Source organism: Chrysemys picta, chromosome 8 (assembly GCF_011386835.1).
Source record: "Chrysemys picta bellii isolate R12L10 chromosome 8, ASM1138683v2, whole genome shotgun sequence".
NCBI lineage: Eukaryota > Metazoa > Chordata > Testudines > Emydidae > Chrysemys > Chrysemys picta.
Genome location: NC_088798.1, coordinates 104,570,568 through 104,593,493, shown reverse-complemented (window position 1 = coordinate 104,593,493; position 22,926 = coordinate 104,570,568). Strand labels below are relative to the sequence as shown.

The following is a 22,926-nucleotide window of genomic DNA, read 5'->3' as shown; positions in this document are numbered from 1 at the left end:
TCTTTTCATCCTAAATCACTTAGAATGGTAATGTGTTTTAAAAACCAGGCTGTTCTTGCTCTGCTGAGTGAAATACTCTGGATTTCATGGTGGTGGACATCACAACACGTTAACAGAAAATTCCTGCCCCGCAGGCACTTCTGTAGTGCAGAGCTGCTCTGCTTCTCGGCACTGTTACAGCAGAGAGCTACTGCCAGTCGCTTGGCCATAACAACTCTGGCACTTCACAGTCCATTTTATATTCGTCATGGTTTTGAGCAACGGTGAAAGTCTGGGGGGGTTTTAAGGCACTTCCTGTAAAAGGCAGGGAAATTCTGCAGATATGATGGCTCTCTGTAATTAAAAAGATCCCAACCTGGCACAGTTCTGCCTGGTTGGCATTGAGTGGATGGTGGCGCCAAGTTTGTTTGAGCACTTATTTATTAAAGGGGATCTCTGACTAGATGGCTCCGCAGATTGGCAATGATTTTGTCAGTTACTGTAGTTTATTTCCTCAGATGATTTTGTCAGTTACTGTAGTTTATTTCCTGTAGTTTATTTCCTAAGTGTAGTTTATTTCCTCATTGGGTGCACCACCACTTTTAACTCTGTTAACATAGCCCAAAGAAGAGCATTTGATAGACCGCTGCTGCCTAGGAGATGGGCACCCATGCGTCTTATTGTCTTTGCTTAGGTTCCACATAAACTTCAGTTATTGATTTCTGTTGTACCTCGGCGGCAGGCTTTTTACAAAACGTAATGGGGGAACCCAGCATCCCAGTCTACATCTCCTTCCCGGCTGTGCATGTCAGCTTCACTACGGAGAGCTTAAGGGCTGATGCATTGATGTAAGTCACTCTGCTCCCAATATCTAACTTCATAAAGCAATTTCAGATACTGTGAGCCAAAGCCAACAGTCTTGGAAGTCGAAGGACGTATTGTCTGAGCAATATAGTATGTGGCACCTTGGACATGAAGAACAGCATATGTAACCAAAAACTCTATTTTTTTACATTGAGAATCGAGTGCAGAGTTGCCAACTGTCACAATTTTACTGCAAGTCTCGTATTTTGCTGTATTTCTTAAAGCCCCAGCTCCTAGAATGACAAGACTGCATGAGGATCTCAGTTTTCATTAAAAAAAAAAAAAGTAAGTTTCTAGCAATTATGGTTGCACAGAAAAACTTGAAAATGTGTAGCCAGGCTCAGAAAGTAAAAGGCAAATAAAAAGAACTCAGTTTTAAAAACATCTCATTATTTTTAAAGCCAATCTCACAATTTTTGAGGCCTGACTCAGATTTTTGAATGACTGATGCTGGCAATATTGCAAGTGAATTCTGATCCCTGGGTTGGAATAGGGGCAGGGAGAGGGCAGGGACTTTGGGGAAGGGGTTGGAATGGGGGAAGGGGTGGAGTGGGGGAGGGCCGGGGGCAGAGGGGGGGGTCGAGCTCCCAGGGGAAAGCAGGGAAATCGGCACCTATGCATCATTGTGTTCCATGGTTGGACACTTTTGTCTTATTGTCTCCTTGCGTTTCCTGTCTGTCTGTCATGGCCACCCACTTACCATTAAGAACATATGTTCTTTAAGGCCAGGATCATCTTTCTGTTCTGAGTTTGTACAGTGCCTAGCACAATGGAGTCCTGCTCTCTGCCCGGGGCTGCTGGGCGCTACGATAACACAAATGGGAGAGTCCAGGTGAGGAACAGAACAGGGCGGAGCCAAAGAGCAGGCAGGAACGGGCTCATACATCTCAGCTGTTAATCCCCTGAAACTAGGGTTACCATATTTTAATTTAAAAAAAGGAGGACACTCCATGGGGCCCCGCCCCTACCCCAACTCCGCCCTTTCCCCGCCCCAACTCTGCCCCCTCCCCTGAACGCTCCACCCCCCCTGCTGCTCCCGCTCCCCTGCTTCCCGCGAATCAAATGTTCACGGGAAGCCTGAAACAGAGAGGCAGCAGGTAAGCTGGGGCTGGGCCAGTCCGGCCCCCCTGGCTGAGCGGCTCCCTCCGGCGGCTGGCTGACTCAGGCCAAGAGGCTCTGGCCCCGGCGTCTCCCGCCCGGCTCGGGCCCTGGGGTCAGGGCCGGCTCCAGGCACCAGCCCACCAAGCATGTGCTTGGGGCGGCGCCTGGAGGGGGGCGGCACGGCGGGGCGCTCCGGCCCGAGAGCGGGGCCGCGACTGGGCTCGCCACCCTCCCCGCGGCGCTCTGGCCGCCGGGGAGAGCAGAGCCGCAGCAGGCTCGCCGCCCTCCCCCCGGCGCTCCGGCCGGTCGGGGATTGCAGCCCGTGGCCAGGCTCGGCGCCCTTCCCTGCCGCGCTGGGGAGAGGGCGGCAGGTGGCTTTTTTGCCTAGGGCGGCAAAAAAGCCAGAGCCGGCCCTGCCTAGGGCACTGGCCCTGGTTCTGGCCGAGCACCGCCGGCCCCAGCGGCGCCAGCCCCCGGCCGAGCACCGCCAGTCCCTCCCTCCCTATTTTCCCGGACATGTCCGGCTTTTGGGAATTTCCTCCTGGACGGGGATTTGAGGCCCCAAAAGCCGGACATGTCTGGGAAAATCCGGACGTATGGTAACCCTACTGAAACCCCAGGGAGCCGCCCCAGGACGGGCACAGCAGCTGCTGGGGTACAGTGCTGGCTCTGCCGCCTGGCCACAATCCCTCCTGGCGCATGGCACAGGGCGGGCCCTGCCCCTGCCCCTGCTCGGAGTGGGGAGGACTGTGGCTTGGCTGAGGGGGTGCACTGCTAGGGGCCAACCCCCCATAGCCCCTATAGGCTCATGGCCTGGTGAGGCGCTCCAGAGCCCCTATAGAACCACATGGCGAAGGCACACAGCTCCCCCTACCGGCCCGCATGGGAACTACCCGCTTTGAACTCCCACCACGTGGCTTTCCAGGAAGTGGCTGGGTGGTCACGTGGGTGCAGCGCGCCCGGATCACGTGACGGGGCGAGGCGGTGGCTGCTGGGCCCCGGCTCCCAAGATGGCGTCGCTGCTGCAGTCGGAGCGGGTGTCGTACCTGGTGCGCGGCGAAAAGGAGATCCGCGCGCCGCTCTCCCAGCTCTACTTCTGCCGCTACTGCAGCGAACTCCGCTCCCTGGAGTGCGTCTCCCACGAGGTAACCCCGGCGGCCGGGCCGCCGCCAGCCGAACCGGAGGCCAGCGAGGAGGGCGGCCCCCCGGCGCCTATTGGCCACATCGCCTGCCGCTCAAGCCTTCTGGTCCCTCCTATTGGCTAGCGCTTTACGAGTGGGAGGGGCTGAAGTAGCTTTCGAGCCCTGTGATTGGTTCAACTTCATGGGGGCGGGGGTTCGCACCAGGCTGGCTTCTTGATTAGTTTGTATCGCTGTCTGTCGGCCAGCTTCGTCTTCTGATTGGTTAAGGCATTCATGAGGGGGTGGGAGCTACTCAGGCCCGTCTGGACTATAGGGAGGTGGCCTGGCTTGGCAGGGGCTCCCCCATGTCCTAGGCAGGCGCTACCTGGGGGGGGCCCACCTGGCCTCATGGGGGTTGGGTCCCCTCCCCCGTCTCGATCTGTGAGGGGATCAGCCCCAAACAAGTCCCCTCACTCCAGTGGCCTGGGCAGAGTCCCCCCCACCTCCCATTATTGGCCAAGGACCCATGGCCTGAGCTGGCTAGAAGGTCTCCTGCTCCCCTCCGCTAGCAGGGTCTGGCCCTTCTCTTGGTTGCCTGATATTGCCCCTGAGGCCAGGGATAACCCCGGGATGGCTGCTGGCATTGTAGGCACAGCACAGGGACCCACTGTGGTGTAGACAGAGGAGCTCTAGCCTGGGAGTCTGGAGCTCCTGACTGCCACAGACTCACTCCATGGCCATGGGCGAGGCCTGCGCTTGGCTGCTTTCCCTCGCTGTCAAGCTGGCAGGAGGTGTGATGCTCCCCAAGCTCTCAGAGGGGTGGTGGGAGTTGTCAGGTATAAACCTCTCCCCAGACAAAGCACTGAATGCAAAGCGCGGTAGAGTAGTGTCCTTTTTCAGGAGATAATGGCAGGTATTGTCTGTCACAAATAAGCTTGCATTGGCCTCTGGGACTTGCTCTGAGTCCAGATTCAGGGTTCCGAGGTAAAAAAAAAATTGTTTTCATCTGGACTATCCATTTTCCCCTGTATTTGAAATCAAAGTAGATTTTTGCAGGCAGGAATTTGTTTTTCAGCAATGAAAAGGTTCATTCAAAATCAAGGCCTTTTCACACTTAAAATCTAGATAGTGATCAACTGAGGTTATGGATAAATGGGTTACCCTCTGTCCAGAGACCGCTGACACTTGAAAATCTATCCTGATCACCATGTTTCTATCAAACAAAACACAAGAGAGGTGTTTAATAGTTTGCACTAGTTATTTTAATTAGTGAGGTATCAATCCCAAGGTTGCTGATTTGAGCACTGCAACTTCTTGACAATTATATTCGGAGGTGGCTTTAGCAACAAGGTCATAAGAAAACTGCTCTGATTGTGTTTTATGAAACATAAAATACTAAAGGCTTAAAATGTGAGGGAAATATTGTTTTCTATATGCAAATTACAACTTTTTCGAAAAAATGGTTATATGTTGACACATCCTAACCAAAAGTTGGAAAAATAATCTTAAAATGATATCAGAGGGATAGACGTGTTAGTCTGGATCTGTAAAAGTCCTGTGGCACCTTATAGACTAACAGACGGATGCATCCGACGAAGTGGGTATTCATCCACGAAAGCTCATGCTCCAATACGTTTGTTAGTCTATAAGGTGCCACAGGACTCTTTGCTGCTTAAAATGATATTCTGCCAAAATTCCTGGAGTCAGGCTACTGGCTTGGTTGCATTCTGAAGTATCTAAAGACTCGTAAAGCACTTAAAGTGGAGATGAAATAATCTAATGTAAGTAAAGCATCTGTTTGGTCAAATGTTTCAGCATTTTTTAACAATGTAAAAGGGTTAGTAAGTTGGCTGCATCTCTCATGCTGTTTCACTGCAGTGACTGGCCTAGTTATCACATATTAAGACAGGAAAAATCTGTATTGGCAGGTCCAAAACCTGAAGCAGTTTCACAGATTACAATTACCAGTTGTTAATTTCAGCTCTGTCAATAAAAGGATGTATAAGGAAATATGATATTCCCATTGATATGTTCTCTAAGATACAAGATAACTATACAACACTTTCCAGACTTTTAATTGCTGACCCATGCAGTTGTTAAGACAAAATAAAGTTAGACACATGGTGATCATATATGGAAATAGAGTAGTCATATAGTTGGAAAATGAGGAAAGGCAAGAGTCCTCTATTGACTTAATTATTCAAGTTCAGAAACTGATGGCTATCATCTTGAGGCTCTTGTAATCTTTAACATATCAGGGCCCAGTTAAACTTAGCCTGTTTCCTAGGTAGTAGCATTTAATCCTTCTTGACAAGACCCTCTTCTGTGGTAAGATACTAAAGAGAAACTCCTTGCCAAGCCAGGCTGAAAAATTTCAAACATCAGACATCTGTCTTACATCTTCACTGACTTCACATTGCTGTTATGGTCCATAAAACATTTGAAATCATGCAGCAAAGTGTTTCAGCTGCTGCTGCTGCTGTCCTGGCCAGAAATACACGCATCATGAGAGATGAAGTGACTTCTTTGTCTGTTGTTCACCAGGTGGACTCTCACTATTGTCCCAGTTGCCTAGAAAATATGCCATCAGCTGAAGCTAAGCTGAAGAAGAATAGGTAAGATTGGCTTCTTCTGTACTGCAATGTCTCCTCCTTTAAATCTCTCCTTTTTAAAGCTCCTTACTTTGAGCAATCTTTTCTCCAGCATTAATAATCCCCTGACCCATCTAGGTACTGTTCGGCCCCATCACCATAATGCCTGAGTTTCTCAGTCTCCCCCCTGAACTGTTATCCTAAGTTTTGTCTTATTTACATTGTGATCCCTTGTGGACAGGGAATGTGTCTCACTGTGAAGGGCTATGTATAATTTTTGGCACTATAATAATATTGTGTTCATCTGCCGTCACGTTTATGTGTTGTAGATGAACTTTGGAATGAACTTACATCCCTAGTACTGTTTTTCAGTGTTACCAACTCATTCTGTCCGCCCTTTGGCTGACTTTATGAAATCCTGTTCCTTCCCTTATTAAATCTATATAAGCATAGTGTTTTCTAAAGCTGCTGTGTGAGACCAGAAAGGCACATTTTAGTTCTTTAAGAACATTTCTCTAAGACTCTTATGTAACACTAGGGTTCTGTCAAGGATCCTTCGATCTCATGACTTTCCCTTGTCTTTGACAGGTGTGCTAACTGTTTTGACTGCCCATGCTGCATGCACACACTTTCCACCAGGGCGACAAGCATTCCTGCTCCACTTCCTGATGACCCAGCCAAGACTACAATGAAGAAAGCATATTATCTGGCCTGTGGATTTTGCCGCTGGACTTCCAGAGATGTGGGCATGGCAGATAAGTCTGTTGGTAAGTAACTCAGTATTCAAGACAGGACAGTGAGTAATGTTGGAAGAGAACATTTGTTCTGCGATATTAAATAACAAAAATTGCTCCCAGGTTTGTTGTGCATGTTACCCTAGTAAAACTTACCCACAGAGTCTGAGCTGGATACCCCATCCTCTTGGTAAAAAGTGATCTTGCCACCTAGGAACTCTCTGAATTGAGAAGTGTTAAGATTAGTTAGTTAGTGGTACTTCTCACCCTGTTCTACAGTAGTGTAAAAGATCCAATTGAACTAGGAACTCTTTTTTTCACCCTTAATCAGAACTGTTCTCTGTATAACAAACTACCATTATTTCAGATTCTTAAGTAGATCAGCTTGACAGCACAGATGTGTGATGTACTTTGATAACTCCATCACTTTTGTAAACTGGCACTTCTATTAAGATGTCAAAATATGAATATTTTGAAGCCTTTTTAGATTCAGTATTTGAATTTAGGTTTTCCTTTTAAGGCATTTTTCAATGTTATATATTAAATCCCTTGCCTAGCAGGGAATATAGTATTATAGAACCTGCACAGTTTTACTGGTTAGATTAGCCTGTTAAGCCACAATCCTGTAGCTGACTTGACACCAGCAGATCCCTGTGCCTGCCCAGAACCCCTGTGGCTATAGTTCAGAGTGAGTGCAGGATTGGGACCTTCGCTTGCAAACTCTGAAAGGCAGAGACACTGTGGTTTATTTGTTAATTGCCTAACACACTTGCTTGTTGCATTTAAAAATATTGGATGTCGAAGTGGTGAATAGGCTATGTTGAGTTTGTCCTGCAATGGAAATTTATTTTGGGATCTGTTAGTCTTGCCATCTAATCAGAATTTAAGCTCTCTATTTTATATTGTATTCCTTTGGCTGTCATGTAACTAAATCATTACCACACTCTTCCTAGTGCATGGGTTTTACTTACTTTTGTATCATTTCATTTCCTGGTGTTTCACTTCATGATTAAAGTACTGTAAATAATTGTTTGAATACTGTATGATTAGACTAATGGCAATTTTAATTATGCTGTGAAGAGAGTAAGATCAGCTTATGATTATTCAGTGACCTTATGTAAACTGGCAGGTGGCATCCAAATCTGGGACTCGTTTATGGAATGGTTTTAAAAACTTCATCAACAGTTCTTGTTCACACTGAGACATCTTCGGGGATACTTTGGGTAGAGGTGGAAACTAGTTTACCTTAATTCATCTGGAAGGACATTATGATTGCCAAAGAATATGACTTCTGAAATAATTACATCTCCTGTCAACTACATAACTAGCACTAGTTGGGCCCTTTGCTGTAGATAATGTGATTCTTTACAAGTTTAAAATGCTGTATAAAAACTGATCAAGTAAGCTACTTCTCCATGAAGCTTCATGTGAATAGCCTTCCAAATAGAGGAACCTCATGGATCTTTCCAAGATTTCAGCATAGCGTTTCACGTGATCTGCGCTGCTGTTGGTGACAGCCACTAGTGTGGGATTTTAGTGTTAAACAAGCATCTTATTACAACAAACAGGCAAGATTTATCATGACAAAATTGGAAACTTTGCCTACAACTTCTCATCTACAGCCTTGTCATGGAAAACATGGATGTTGAGTCTTAGGAACAGTTGTTCTAGCTGCCCAGAGTATTGAGCATGAGACTCTTCTCCTTCTGAGGACTGTTATATTTTTGCTTTGTTTCAGCCAGTGGTGGTTGGCAGGAGCCGGAGAATCCACATACCCAGAGGGTAAGTGAAGGGGACAGGTAAAGCTTAAACCTTAGGAGGGTGGCATAGGACAGAAAGGCGCTGGTCTTACTTTTGGATCAGTGAATTTTGTATCTCAGTTATTCCTGAGAAAGCAACTGTGGTTACATGTAGTCATAAGGTCAGCGTCTTGGCTGAATTCAGCAGAAGGAAAGCCCCTTGGAGACTGCCAAATCCTACCACAGGTGTAATATTTTATATAGTGCCTCTTGTCCTGAAAGATCCCAAAGTTCTGTGCAGAACACTGTTGAAATGCCACCAACTGGCACAAAGCATGTGGTGAGGGAAATGTTAGGGCCAAACCAATACCCTTATGAAAAGTGCCATGAATATTTAACATAACATAGATGCAAAACCTGTAGACATATCTCCACTGCTATGATGATCAATACCTCCCCACAACACCCCTTTCAAGATCCATGGGTCCTACACATGCCTATCACAACACATGGTGTCCCTCCTCTACTGCACTAAATGCCTCAGCAACAACAATGTGGGTGAAACGAGACAATCACTATGCTCGTGAATGAACTCTCACAGAAAAATAAGACGAAAAACACCATATCACCTGTGGGTGAACACTTTTCACAAAGTGATCGCTCCATAGCTGACTTCTTAGTCCTCATCTTCAAGGAAACCTACACACCACCTTCAGAAGATGAGCCTGGGAGCTTAAATTCATAATGTTGCTAGACACTAAATATCATGGTCTTAATAAAGACCCTAGATGTTTGGCTTATTACAACAATCTGTAACCCTCTAACTTCCCTTTTCAGTCCTACAACTGCAGAGATGTTAATGGGCCACTTCACCTTGAAGGGTCTATTACAATGTGTGTTAACTACTTATAGTAACAATCTGTGCCACCTTGGATTTAGCTGTACCTTTCCCAGACCTGAAGAAGTGATCTGTGTAAGCTCAAACACTTGTCTCTTTTACCAAGAGAAGTTGGCCCAATAAAAGATTTTACCTCACCCACCTTATTTCTCTAATGTTCTGGGACCAACAGCTACAAAGACGCTGCAAACATGAATATTTAATGGCATAGATCAGACATGACTTCGCTTTCTTGGACTTCATCTGAAAGTTCCACACACAGAAACTAAGTTCCAAAGAATTGAAACTACATTGGAAGTTGGGATCTAACTTGGCAGGAACACTTATTTTTATTAACGTGCAAACTGTTTGAAAAAACGCTTGTTGGCTGTGTGAACAGAAGTTGTTCCCTGGTCATCCCCTCTTCTAGGTCTGGAGCTCTCCTGGTCCCCAACATAATATATCTTACTATCCTCATCCTCTATTAAACACAGTTGGACTCTGAGAAGGAGATTCCAATTGTACTTCAACACCAAATTGTTCTCAACTGGCCATGCAGTATTCTCCATGACTTGGGAGAGTGTCATGTGTTCCACCCCATAGCCTGAAAAACGTCTCCATTACTGTGGTAGCTGGGAAGTGAAAGTGGGGTAATGTGTTATTTTTACAATAGAATTGGTCTCAGGATGAGCCATGGTAGAGGGTGTTGAGGAGCAATGAAACTTCTGCTCCTGTTGCCCGTTGTGTGGTAAGACTGAGAGACATCTACGCTTCCTCAATGTATTTCCTTCAAAATGAAACCAGTTTTGGCAATGGTAGAAAATACTTTATGGGAAGGGAAACCCAACAGATGGATGAATGCCATTGACCTGTCTGGCATAGTGTTTCACACAGCAAATAATTGATCCTTTTTTTCCTTCAGATTAACAAACTGGTTGAGTATTACCAGCAGCTGGCTCAGAAAGAGAAGATTGAGCGGGACCGTAAGAAGTTGGTGCGACGCCGAAACTACATGCCACTGGCCTTTTCGGTGAGCTGGGACGGTGATGCTCCTAGAGTAGAAACAGTGGAGCACAGGAGCAGGGCTGCTTTACTGACTCAGTTTTGAAGATTAGATGGATAATAGTGCCTGCCAGAAAAAAGGAAGGAAATTGGTCAAGAAGGATTTGAAGTAAAAAAAAAAAATTAGAACTGGAAGGGACCTTGAAAGGTTGTCCAGTCCAGTCCAGTCCCCTGCCTTCACTAGCAGGACCAAGTACTGTCCCTGACAGGGGTTGGTTTTTTTGTTTGTTTTTGTTTTTGTTTTTTTGCCCCCTCAAGGATTGAACTCTCAACCCTGGGTTTAGCAGGCCAATGCTCAAACCACTGAGCTATCCCTCCCCCCCAAGAACCTATATTTAGTCACTCAGGCCTATTCGGGGGGAGGGGGTGGAGAGGTAGGATCAATAATCTTCCCTCCAAGAATTTCACTAATTCCCAGCCCCTGCATCTAATAATCCCTGAAGGATCTCCAAAATCTGCTGCACAGACGGTGTGTGAAGGGATCAGCTCAGCTAGCAGTGAAATGCAGCTGCTTCTTGTGTGAGGACATTGCAGCAGTTCTGCCCCTGTGTAACACAGCAGTGTTTTTTAAAGGATAGAAAGAATCTCTTTATATTTTGAAACTATATAGGGGGAGATTAGAGAGAACACAAATGCCAGAGTTGGAATTTAGCCAGGATACCAGGGTTAATACTTCTCTATATGATTTTGTACGCCCATTCATCAGATACTTGCCAACTCTCCTCCTAATGCAGGATTGACACATATTGGTTATCTGCTAAAAGTCTTAACTGAAGTTGGGCTTAACAATTTATCAGCCCTGATTAGTACATTTATTGTAACTACTAGAGAGAAGCTTACTTCATTTAGCAGAATAAGTCTCTGTATGCTTGCAATCTTTTGGTTAACTGTATAACCAGCCTGCTCTGTGCATTTGCTCTCGTCTTATGGCTGCATTTTTTGTCTCCGTTGCTACCTGCTGCTTTTTGGGGGGCTCTTCACAGCAACACACAATACACGTAGTGGTAAGTCTCTTCCGTTTCTGCTAGTGTTAAAGCTCTTGTAGAGCAACTTGAAACCACTCACATACCAATAGTGTGTCTGAAGTCCAGCCCAGTTTGATTTTTAACATCGTTCTGAGCTTCATTATAAACGTTGTAATTTAATAACGTAGGGTTTCTTTCTTTGGCCCTCAGACACATAACATGTTTGAAAAATAGCACTTTCCGACGTATTGGCTAAGACACAGTCCCTGTGTAGACTAACATGGCTGCCCAGTATGGGTGTCATCAATAAGCTTCCTACCAATCAGCCCAACCCATCAGATGAAAACCTCTCATTTAGCTCCAGGTGAAGCAAATTCTTGCCTAATAGGATGAGCCTGCAGCAGTCCCTTGAAGGTCTGAGAAGTCAGGTTCTTTAGGCCTCACAGCAGCAGGTCCTCCACCTTTAGCATCCTGTCTCCAGCTAAGATATAGTAAGTCAGTGAGCACCTCAGCTGTCCTTGCCCATTATGGTCATTCCTAGAGGTGGGTAGACTTAGATAGCCAGTTCCCATGCCATCCAGAACTTGAATCTGTATTCCACTTTCTCCATCTACTTCTGATGGCAGTGCAAAGTGTTTTAGTCTGTAATATGCTCACACTTACCCACTTCTGCGCTAACTATAACTGAGTTGCCTTCAAGAGTACAACTGAGTTCAGCACATTGTCGTTGTTCAGCCTGGTGGTTAAAGTAAAGAATTAAAGCTTGACAAATCTTTGACAGTATACCTCTGCCCCTCCTGGCCCACAAGTTTTTTTACCAACAAGATTTGCAGAGAAAATCTGCAAATTATTGAGCAGAGAAGAAACTTTCCGTTTGCTTTCATTTGCTTGGCGCCCTATGCTTGCCATGCTGTCGCAGGCTCAAGCTTGCTGCAGGCCTGTGTCCTGACAGACAGCGGATCTGGATTTGGTGGTACTGTTTTCCTCCTTGTAGGACAAATACGGTCTTGGAACCAGACTCCAGCGTCAGAGGCCTGGGATGTCCATCAGTGCTCTTTCCGGACTCTCGTGAGTTTTCAGGGTTTGGTACGTTGTCGGTGGGAGGGATGAAAGGGATAAACAGGAAAATAAAGGTATAAATTGAGAAAGATGGATAAGTTATCTGATATTATTGGAAAAGGGCTTCGTCTCTAGAGTAGGTGGAGAGATGGGATCATGTAAAATGCCAGGGAGGAGGGAGTGAGATCTCCATGCAGTCACTCATCCTGTAATTTACCCTGTTGTTCCTAAATATTGCATAGATTTCTGAATACAAGTTAATGAAAGTCAGTTACTTCAGACCGTGATATGAGTTGAGGGAATCTCAGCCTTAACGCTGTTTTTTTCGTTTGGAGTGTAAGCCGACACTTTATTCCGGTATAATATTTTCAGTCATTAAAGGTGTACCATGTTTAATGACTCCCTAATTTGTCTTTACTTTTTTTTGCTTCAGCCTGAAAGAAGGAGAGGACCTGAGGGAGATAAAGATTGAGCCCGCTGATGCTGTAGAAGAAGTGGAACCTCTGCCCGAGGATTATTACACAAGACCAATAAATCTAACAGAGGGTAATGGCTTAACATTCCATTTTGTTTCTTGTGCTGCTGCTACCAGCTAACCGTTGAGAACAGCCTAGACGTTGTCCACATTAAATGATCCTCCTGGGTTTTTAACGTTTGCATGGTTTTATTAATTGTATTGCTGGAGGTGGTGCAGTGACGTAACTTAGTAAAGAACGATGAAATCTTTGGCTTTTTAAATTACAGCATTAATTGCTTGAGGTTAGACTTCATTGTCTAATAAGAAAAGTTGAAGTGAGCCTCTGAAAAGTCAGGACTGTCCTCTTGCATACTTGTGATTGCAGTTTGTTAATGACTTTATTTGCTTTGGAAAACTGGCAGCATTTGGAGGAGGAAAAGAGCAGACGTCCTTGTTAGTAATAACAGGAAATGAGGGAAATAGCTGTGCTGATAGGGAGTGGACTTGTACACGGAGCTTTATAATAACAACTGTGCATTTCTTTGGCATAAGTTTTAAATAGTTTATTTACACTCTCTTGGATTATTTAGCTGGATTTTTCCTCCCTTGGCAAGTCTTTGTAAATTGGCTGAGGAACTTTGGGAGCAAATAGTATAAAATATGAAGTTCAAACAATAATTTAGATTTTCTATTTTGAGTTGTGCTACTTACGCACTGTGCCAAATGTCCATCCTCTCCTTTCAAATCCACAAAAGCAAATGTCTAAGAAATCTGCACTGCTTTAGGAATACACCTTTTGGGTAATCTGGTGCATGAGTCTGAACTGGGCAAACTCCTTGGATCAGAGACTGCTATTTCGGTCTTGTACCGTGCACTGCTCAACTGATTTGAGAATGAAAAAAGCAAAGAAAATTGTATTTTCCCTGGGGGAGTAACATTTTTCAAGGCTGTGATCAAGTGCTATTTCCTGTTTATGCCTAATACATTTTGAATGGTCATGAAGTGGCTTTAGAAGTCTGGTCCCCAGTTTTATGGCTCGCTGTCATCATTATCATACCTATGTCTACAGTGCCTGGGCCTTGCTCTTTCTTTGTATAGCTGTCCTATCTTTGTGTCCATGCACTACTGGAAATCTTAATTTTTTTGATCAGGGCAATCACTGGAGCAGTGATGTAAAGTTCCTTAAATGTAGCAAAAGTATACCGTACTCTCAAACACACTGCATGATTTAATGCAACTCTAGTTGAGAATTAAATTTGGATTTTTGTTTTCAAATATGTACCCAGTGACTACCCTGCACCAACGTCTTCTGCAGCCTGACTTCCAGCCAATCTGTGCTTCCCAGCTCTACCCACGCCATAAGCACCTTCTGATCAAACGCTCGCTGCGCTGTCGGGTAGGTAACCGGATACAGAGAGTAGCTTTTTCCTAGGCTTTGGAATCCTAAATTGGAAAACTAACTTGCAACTGCATTTTGTCTCTGAAAGTTCCAGCCTACAGTAGTGCTCAAGGATCATGAAATAAGAAAACGTCTAACCACCAACTAGATCAGGGCCTGGGGAAGCAGACTAAGACCACTAAACCTGTAGGGCAGGGTGAGGCACATGGCTGGAGACTAAGGGCCAGATTTTTGAAAGTGTTGAGGTGCCTAAAGAAGCAGATAGGCACCTAACTCCCAGTGACGACTTGCTTAGGCCCGTTTGAAAATCCCACTAAGCACCTGTTTGCATCTTTATGGATTTAAATACCTTCAAAAATCTGGACTTAAATGCCTTAACTAGTTGTTAGATTGGGAGTACCTTATATAATTGGTATTATAAAATGGCCTTTGGTTTAAAAAAACAAAGCTAGTCAGTAAACATGGAAAGTCAGTTACCACTGATGTGACCCAGTGCACAATACTGATTCTCAGACCGTGTCCCAACAGAAAAGCAGAGGACTGAGAACAGGCATAGAACCCGGGAAGTCTTGAATTCATATCCTGGTTCTGCTGCTGATTCACTATCTGACCTTGGGCAACACATCTGTTTTCCATCTAGCAAATGGGGATAATCTTTATCTAGCTTCCAGAAGAGCTGAGGATTAATTAGTTCACGTTTTAAAGTATTTTGAAGATGTAAAATGATATCCAGGTGCTATATATTATCAATAAGAATACAATTTAATTTCATCTGAAGGAAAGGGTTGTAGTAACTCCGGTTTAGTGCAGATTTGTGACGAGATTGTAGTCTTGCATTATGTAGTTGCTTGTCCATTTGTTTTCTGAAAATGGGGAGAGAATCCAAATTCTTAGGTTTTCAAGATAGCACTGGAACTGGAAACTTTCAGTTTATCAGAATTTCGACCAAATTCAGGACGATTTGTGTGTACTAGGTCCTTAGGCCAACCGAATTAGTAAATAGAACATCCAAACTGTGACACTTGCAGTTCCTAGTCTTTATTGTGTGGTTGTACACAATGCGTGTTTTGGTGATGTTTATAATATCTTTTCATCTCTTTTAGAAATGTGAACATAATCTGAGTAAACCAGAATTCAATCCAACATCCATCAAATTCAAAATCCAACTGGTTGCTGTGTGAGTATGCTGGGAATGGATGGGGGGCGCAGTAGCTTGCTGTGTATTAATATCTAGTTAAAAACCTACCTTTTAGGCCTAGCAGTGGTCTTGATGTAAAAAATTCAGGAATAACTGGGAGTGTAAAAAATAATATGGTCACTGAAACTAGTTGTGGAGACACAAATGCTCATGCAATGTTTCCTTAAGTAACCCAAGAATTTATTTTTTAATAGATCTAGCAGAATGTTGTATGCGGTAGGGGAGTGTCACCAAAGATTAAGTAGATCTACAAGCACCCACTATGAAAAATTGTGGCTTTTTCGTTTAAAACATAAGCAAAAACGATGATCTTTGATGCGTCAGCATTGAGATGTTGTTCTCGGTGGCATCATGCAAATGAGCACAAAAGCTATCCTAGTGTAAACAGGTTTCAAGTAAAATGCGTTGCTTTGGGGGACAATTACAGCGTACTTGTATTTTTTAAAATTACCTGGAGGGGACGTATTATGAGGTTAACTTCAGTGCAATATTACTAGGAGCTCCTTTGGCACTTCACTGTACAGTATCTCTTTAAAGCAGGTGATCTTAATGTCAGTTAATAATTCCCTTTAAAACTTTCTAGAACAATGTTACATTAGTTTTTTGAAATTCCACTTTAGTCAAAAAGCAAAAGGAAATGCACTAAGAGTTTGAACAATCTGAAAAAGGCACTATCTCTTGTTTAAAAAAATACGGTTGGAGTTGATAGGAGTTATTTACAGAGCACTGGATTTGTCTGTTCTGTATAATCCTTTTGATTGAAATGTATCTTTTTAAACAAACTAAAGCATACAGTCTAAACAAGTCAGATGAGTATCTTTGACTGTGTAGGTGGACTCTTGACAGAAAGGGTACTGGTAAGAGCAGACTCAGGTTATGTCTTTCATTTGTAGCAACTACATCCCTGAGGTGAGGATCATGTCCATTCCCAACCTGCGCTACTTGAAGGTCAGTGCTTCTCTTTTCATGTCCCCTTAGGGTGGAAAGTAGAGTATGAATGGTGGATCCACAATATTTTAAAAAGGTCTTCTGGCATGATTAGGGACTAGGTTTGTGATGGCATTAGCTTCATGTATCATAGCTAAATGGAATGGAGTTAAACAGCAACTACTGCAGTTCAGAGAGGGTACCATAACTAAGGGATGGCAAGATCTACCAGTGGTGTCCTTATCTTGGTCTAGGACGAGGTGGGCAAGAAATCTTTTCACTTCAAATGAGTTGACTGCAGTACAGTATGATACTGGTGAATGTCACAGATGTGCCAGTATATCGGGAATGAGAGCTCATTGAGTTGGGAGTCAGAGTGAATTCCTAGCATACTTTTTCACTCTATAAAATTGTAATAGTGAGGTGGAAGTGCCCTTCATAAGTGTAACATAGCATAGCATCCTTTTTCTGAATACATACGTCCCATGAGGAGGATGGATGGTATACAGCAGCGGCGTATTCTGTAGATCTTCAGGAAATTAATGTGACATTGTTTTGAAGGCAACATTAGCCAGCTGGAGGTCAGCTGTAGAAAGCAGAGCTCTAAGAGTGAAAGCTGCTTTTTCGGTGTAATTGGTTCCTAAACTGTGCTTCCTGCCTATGTATCTCACCAGGAGAGCCAAGTTCTTCTGACTCTGACCAATCCAGTGGAAAACCTCACCCATGTCACACTGATGGAGTGTGAGGAGGGAGACCCCGATGACATCAACAGTACTGCTAAGGTATTGCACCTTCTTGCTGTACAATCTGATAATGCAGAGACCTATTCCAGTGCACTGTGTTTTCATATGGGCTGGGCTGAGCAGCACCCAACTTCTCATAAGCTACAGGAGGATTCATGTACATCAGTCTCAGCGGTGTGTCACGCTCCGTATGTGGGAGGTTTAAACCTTAAACCTAGGGCATTAATATCACCATTGTACAATTTGTGAATCACCTTCAACAGGTTTATTATCAGCATCCATAACTCAGAAGATGTAACTTTCTAATCCAAGGGAAAAGTGTGATAGTGACCATTTGATAAGGAGGAAAACCAGAGGACTCTTCTCCTTTCCCTCTGTGGTGCCCCCTTGCTTGACTAGCCTTCAGAAAGGAGTGCCTACTCTGATGCTAGATATGCCGATGGTGGGATGCGTTTCAGCCCTATCCTTCTCCATACTGTTTTGCAGGTGGTGGTTCCTCCCAAGGAGCTAATCCTAGCCGGCAAAGATGCCGCAGCAGAATATGACGAGTTGGCAGAACCTCAGGATTTCCAAGATGACCCTGAGTGAGTTTTCCATCTTTCATGCGTGGGGGATAACGTGGCATGCGGTACTTGCTGATATTCAGCAACTTCCTCTTTCTGTTACTCTTCCTCAGCGCATAGGCGTTTGTCAAGCCTGAGCAATGTAGGAGTTCTGTTTTTTCAGTCTGTGGTATGGATGGTTCAGAAAACATTCACTTCTATATAGGTTGTGCATTGCCATGTCAGCTTGCAGATTGAAAGCAGCTGTTCCCGCTGTCTGTTCTCTGGAGAACCATGCTAGCTTTTCAAGAAGAGTTTACAACCACTCGTAATACTTGAAAAATTGGATCGTTACTAGCTGGTATTAGAATAACTTAAAGATCTGTCCAGAAATGTTGCATCAGTCCCATAAAGAGAGAAGCTGCTTGAGACTTGCTGATCTAATGCTCTGCTTCTTATTTTGCAGCATTGTAGCCTTCAGAAAGGCCAACAAGGTGGGAGTTTTCATCAAGGTCACTCCACAGAAAGAAGAGGGTGAAGTGACCGTGAGCTTTAAGATGAAGCATGAGTTTAAAAATCTGGCCGCTCCAATCCGCCCCAGTGAGGAAGGTGATCAGAGTTCTGAGGTTATCTGGCTCACCCATCATGTGGAGCTCAGCCTTGGCCCACTGCTCCCATAATGGCTTCCAACAGCTGGATCCATAAAGGTGGCCACGGGATAGACTCTTTTGCCATGACAGAATTTGCATCCTGTTGAAATGGTTTGTGAAACCTCCTTTGTGATGTGCACACGCACCACAAATTCCCGCCAAGAAATGAGGAGGTTGCACGAGTCGGGGGGGAAGGTAACTCTGTTGTCAGATGATTTGTTCTGCTCTCTGTAATGCCTACTATGTGAATCTGTGGCTTTCTCACAACACCACATGCTTGTTTAAGTTACAGCACAAAGAAGGCCATCTCTAGACTTGTGTTATCCCTTGCTGAAGTCAAATTAGCATTACCAACAAAAAAACCCCAAACCCTTACGTTGGCTTTCCTCTTCTCCATATAGTCCCATGACACCAATATTTAAATACTCAAGAAAACAAATCCTTTCTCTGGTAGAGCCTGCTGTTCATGAGCAAACACTCCAGGGCTGTGGCCCTGTCTCTTCGGTTACAATAGCCATCTGTTGCAGCAGCATGAAACACTCTTACTTGCTTCCCATCCCCTATTAGAATCTCATTAGTTTAAAATTTTCTTTAGCCCAGGCACTCAAAGGCGTAACTTTTTTCTTTTTCCTCCCCTTTATGAAAAAGAATGCTTCGCTCTCTACAGCTTGTTTGGGAGGCAATGGATCTTAACAATTTGCTTCTTGTGTTGAAAAACAGTCTACTGTAGCTCTTGTGGGCTTGGCTTATAATTTATATCATTTTAAGCCTTTTTTTTGTTGGAAAATGTAGGTTATTATGCATGGTTTTCTAAGATTTGGGAGGACCAATAGGTCACTGAAGTGAAAATGCTGCTGCTTCAGTTTTTATTGAGGCTAGGACACTACTGAGTGCAATTTTTGCATTCAATAAATTATTTTCAGTGAATGGTGAAATCAACCAAAGAATGACAGCTCAGATCATTTTAATACACACAAAACCTTTAAGGGTTCAGGAGTGTGCTCAGTGTGTTGACTAGTGACTTGGGGGAGTTGTGGGCTCCTTGAGCAGAAAAAAATTAAAAGGAAGAAAGGCTTATGCTAACCCTCCGCACTTCAGAAGCATATACCCGGCCATAACATAAGTGTAACTTATGTGCTACCATAAGGCTTATTTTGGCCGCAAGTCAGATCTAAAACCAGTTACAAACAGCATGTCCATGACTCTTATTGTAACATGCCACCATTACCACTAACTACAGTACTATAGTGCAACCAGTGCGGGATTTCTCTTCCTACAAAGATTATTTTTCAGTTGCTCTTAGTTAAAAGCAGTGACTTTTGTGAAACATCTCCCTGAATGAGCAGCAAATGCAGACTACAAAAATCTTTATCTTGGGGCTTTGACATGCAACCTGAAGATAACCAAGTGGCCTTCAAGCCCTTCCAGATATGCTCTGCTTAGTTAAATAAGGAATATGTGTACTGTATATGACTCTGCTGTTCTGTAGTGTAAGATGTGTGGCATCTGGGAAAGGAGAAAAATGCATAGTTTTAACTTAGTCAAATATTAATGCAATGAATAGACTGGGGCATCGTGACATGCAGAAACTGCTACCCTTTTTGTGTCTAGAGGTAGTCATATTGATCTGCATCCTGTTTGACAGCCTTTGGGAAGGAGCTGCACCTTATCTGCTAGTTTGTGCAATGGATATCACAGCAGAGAGGGGCTTAATGTTTACAAAATTTGCATAGATGATACACAGATGTACAGCATGAGTTTAAGTGTAGCCAGTATTTATTCATAAATGTATAGTGTTAATAAGTGTCTGCTACTGTCTTTGTAACCAAATAACAACACTTAAGCTTTGAGTTTTCTTCAGTAGCCAAAGTAACTGGCAAACTATCAACACTATCTATCAAAAACCATCTTTTCCAAACTAGTTTTTGGCTGGCTGGCTGATATTTTCAAACTGGATAGTTCACCACTTGTAGCCGAGTTTAGAGCTGGGATGTTGCTCTATTGAACTACACAAGAAAGGTTCTTTAGCACCTAGTTATTGTTTTAAGAAAATCAGATGTACTCTGGTACTCTGAATTGCTATCTTGAAAAGTAAAGGGCACATTGGCTTTGAATGGCTTAACTAGTCCGGTGAATTTCTTTTCCCTTAAAAGCTTATAGGAGATAGGAGTAACATTAGCTGTTTTCCATGCATATTTGTGCAAAACACCTCACTTATTCCAATGGAGAACAATGGAAGCACTCTGCCGTTATCAATGTTAACTCCATTAATGACAGATTATTGTGTAGCCTTATAGCTTAATTTATGTGGTGAACTGAAAATAAATAAAGCAGACAAAGCTGGCTTTTTTATCTTGTGCAATAACAGTATTAAAGTGCAGTACCACGTTAATGCTCAATGTGTCTATGAGGTAGGGTCATTCCATTCATCAGTTACATGAGGGTGAAATTTCAACCAGAGTTGTGACTTCTCTAAGACTGTAAAAGTGTGAACAGAAGAGCTGGAATCAAGAGCTCCTGATTGCAAATCCCATGCTTGCTACTGGATTATACTGTCACTCAGCTGTTTGTAATGGACTTCAGTAGTTTATTCACATGAACTATTCCCAAACCAGTTTAAAATAGTGGAATTGTAAACATGTATTGCACTTCTGTCACTCTCTATCTTCATCTCTAGACTATCCAAGAAGTATAAATCTCTCACACAGGTAGGTAACATCTGAAATCCTGTATTTTAGCAATTTAGTCCTTTAAATTTAGCTATGGACTCAAAATAGGACTTTACAGATGACCAGCTGTATTGGGTTTAAAATGTTCTCGGCTTTAAGAGTGAGCTGGCCGTGTACACTCTATAACTGACTGCAGGAGGACACCAGCACAAGGCACTTCTAGTTCTTTCATTCTATCAAAACGAGTATAAAAGATAATTTAGAAACAAGTTTGTGATGGATAGGAGCACAGACCTAAGATGGTTTAGGGTTCCTTAACTCTCTATTTCCATAATTTCAAATGTTTGAGTCTTTCAAAGTTTTGCCTTTATTTAAAATTTCCTGGCTCTCAATAAAATTTTACTAAAACTAACAATACCAAGGCATGTTCTTTAAACTGATACACAGCTTCTACTTTAGCTCCAGTTTACTGAAGATTTTGGCTGGAAATACTTTTTATTTTGGTCTTAATTATGCGGGAAAAATTGAGGTTACCCCACATCATTCTTGAACGTAAGAACATAAGGATGTCCATACTGCATCAGACCACTGGTCCACCTAGCCCAGTAGTCTGTCTTCTGACAGAGGCTGGTGCCAGATGCTTCAGAAGAAATTAACAGGACAGGGCAATTATCAAGTGATCCATCCCCTGTTGTCCAGTCCCAGTATCTGGCAGTCTGAAGTTTAGCATATGGTTGCATCCCTGACCATCTTAGGTCAATCAATGGCCGTTAGCTATCTTCTAACAACTTATCTAATTCTTTTTTGAACCCAGTTATACTTTTGGCCTTTACAACATCCCCTGGCAATGAGTTCCAAAGGATGATTGTACGCTGTTTGAATAAGTACTTATGTTTGTTTTAAACCTGCTGCCTATTAATTTCATTGGGTTGCCCCATGTTCTTGTGTTACATGAAGGGGTAAATAACACTTCCTTATTCTCTTTCTCCACCTCATTCATGGTTTTGTAGACCTGTATCATATCCCCCCCCACACACACACACTCCTCTTTTCCAAGCTGAATAGTCCCAGCAAGTGGTTTCAAAGAACTATCTACAATGACTCCCAAGATCTTTCTTGAGTGATATCAGTGAATCTAGACCCCATCATTTTGTATGTGTAGCTGGCATTGTTTTCCAATGTGCATTGTTTTGCATTTATCAACACTGAATGTCATTTGCCATTTTGCTGTACAGTTGCTCAGTTTTGAGAGATCCCTTTGTAACTCTTTGCAGTCTGCTTTGGGCTTAACTCTTTTGAGTAATTTTGTCTCTTCTGCAAACTTTGCCACCTCACTGTTTATCCCATTTTCCAAATCATTTATGAATACGTTGAACAGCACTGGTCCCTGTACAGATCCCTTGGGGGGCCTCTGCTATTTATCTCTCTCCATTCTGAAAACTGAGCATTTATTCTGATCCTTTGTTTCCTGTCTGTAATTATGAGAGGATCTTCCCTCTTATCCTGTGACTGCTTACTCTGCTTAAGAGCCTTTAATGAGGTACTTTGCCAAAGGCTTTTCTTAGTTTCCCTTATAAATGTATATTACACCTTAATAGATAGCCGTACATCTCTGCTAAACTTTCTTCAAACTTAACATGTTCAGATTTCTTAATGTGCCTAAACAGTCCATTTACAATCCTACCTTGATCACAGCCTTCAGTAAGTATGTGGTAGCACAATGCCTCCTGACTCCTTTAAAGTCCTTTAACTCATCTGCTTCTGCAAACGGTTTTGATAGGTTTGTCTGTGATTTGAATGCCACAGGCAGGAGTGCTGTAAAGCAGGAAGGAGCCCTTGTGGTGCTTTCTAAGATTCACAAGAAACTATCTGTGGTTTATAATATCAGCTGGACTCCCTGCAGAACTAAAAGTGCTGTAAACAATACGGCAACGGGAAAACTTCACTGTTAAACCTGCATTGGCGTGCATGTGAGATTGTGGCTCCTGGCACCAGTGTGTCCAGTGCAAGGACAAAGGTTTTTCACAACGGCTGGAACTTCTACAGTCGATCTATGGATCACAACTGTTACTGGATAAAAATACCACTCCCAACAATGAAATTACTAGACCCTCAAAACCAGAAGCCCTACGCCCCCAGGGCTCATGCTAGCATGGTGCCTGGCAGTTCCAAAGAGTGGGATTTGACAACGCTTCAGCTGATGCTAAAATACACACAAACCTCCCTGCGTCCCCGCCATGCAGCGCGAG

General features: G+C 43.5%; 1 protein-coding gene and 1 long non-coding RNA gene across 3 annotated transcripts; one reads left to right on the top strand and one right to left on the bottom strand.

Moving 5' to 3' along the window:
• Positions 1–821: 821 nt before the first annotated feature.
• LOC135973271 (uncharacterized) lies at positions 822–3,128 on the bottom strand. The gene is made up of 3 exons (XR_010590089.1): positions 2,991–3,128; positions 1,544–1,647; positions 822–944 (listed from the first exon to the last, which is right to left on the bottom strand). It is a non-coding gene; the product is annotated as an uncharacterized LOC135973271 (long non-coding RNA).
• On the top strand, positions 2,863–21,089 carry DCTN4 (dynactin subunit 4). Of its 2 annotated transcripts, XM_008166477.4 has the most exons (14): positions 2,890–3,089; positions 5,610–5,680; positions 6,245–6,423; positions 8,129–8,172; positions 9,929–10,036; positions 11,052–11,072; positions 12,028–12,101; positions 12,526–12,638; positions 13,836–13,945; positions 15,052–15,125; positions 16,040–16,094; positions 16,748–16,855; positions 17,303–17,400; positions 17,825–21,089. In XM_008166477.4, the coding sequence occupies exons 1-14, from the start codon at positions 2,955–2,957 to the stop codon at positions 18,036–18,038; spliced, it is 1,404 nt and encodes a 467-aa protein (XP_008164699.3). In that variant the 5' UTR covers positions 2,890–2,954; the 3' UTR covers positions 18,039–21,089. The 2 variants fall into 2 exon arrangements, with proteins under 2 accessions (XP_008164700.3, XP_008164699.3); XM_008166478.4 differs by lacking the exon at positions 11,052–11,072 and having other exon boundaries at positions 2,863–3,089.
• The last annotated feature ends 1,837 nt before the right edge of the window (positions 21,090–22,926 follow it).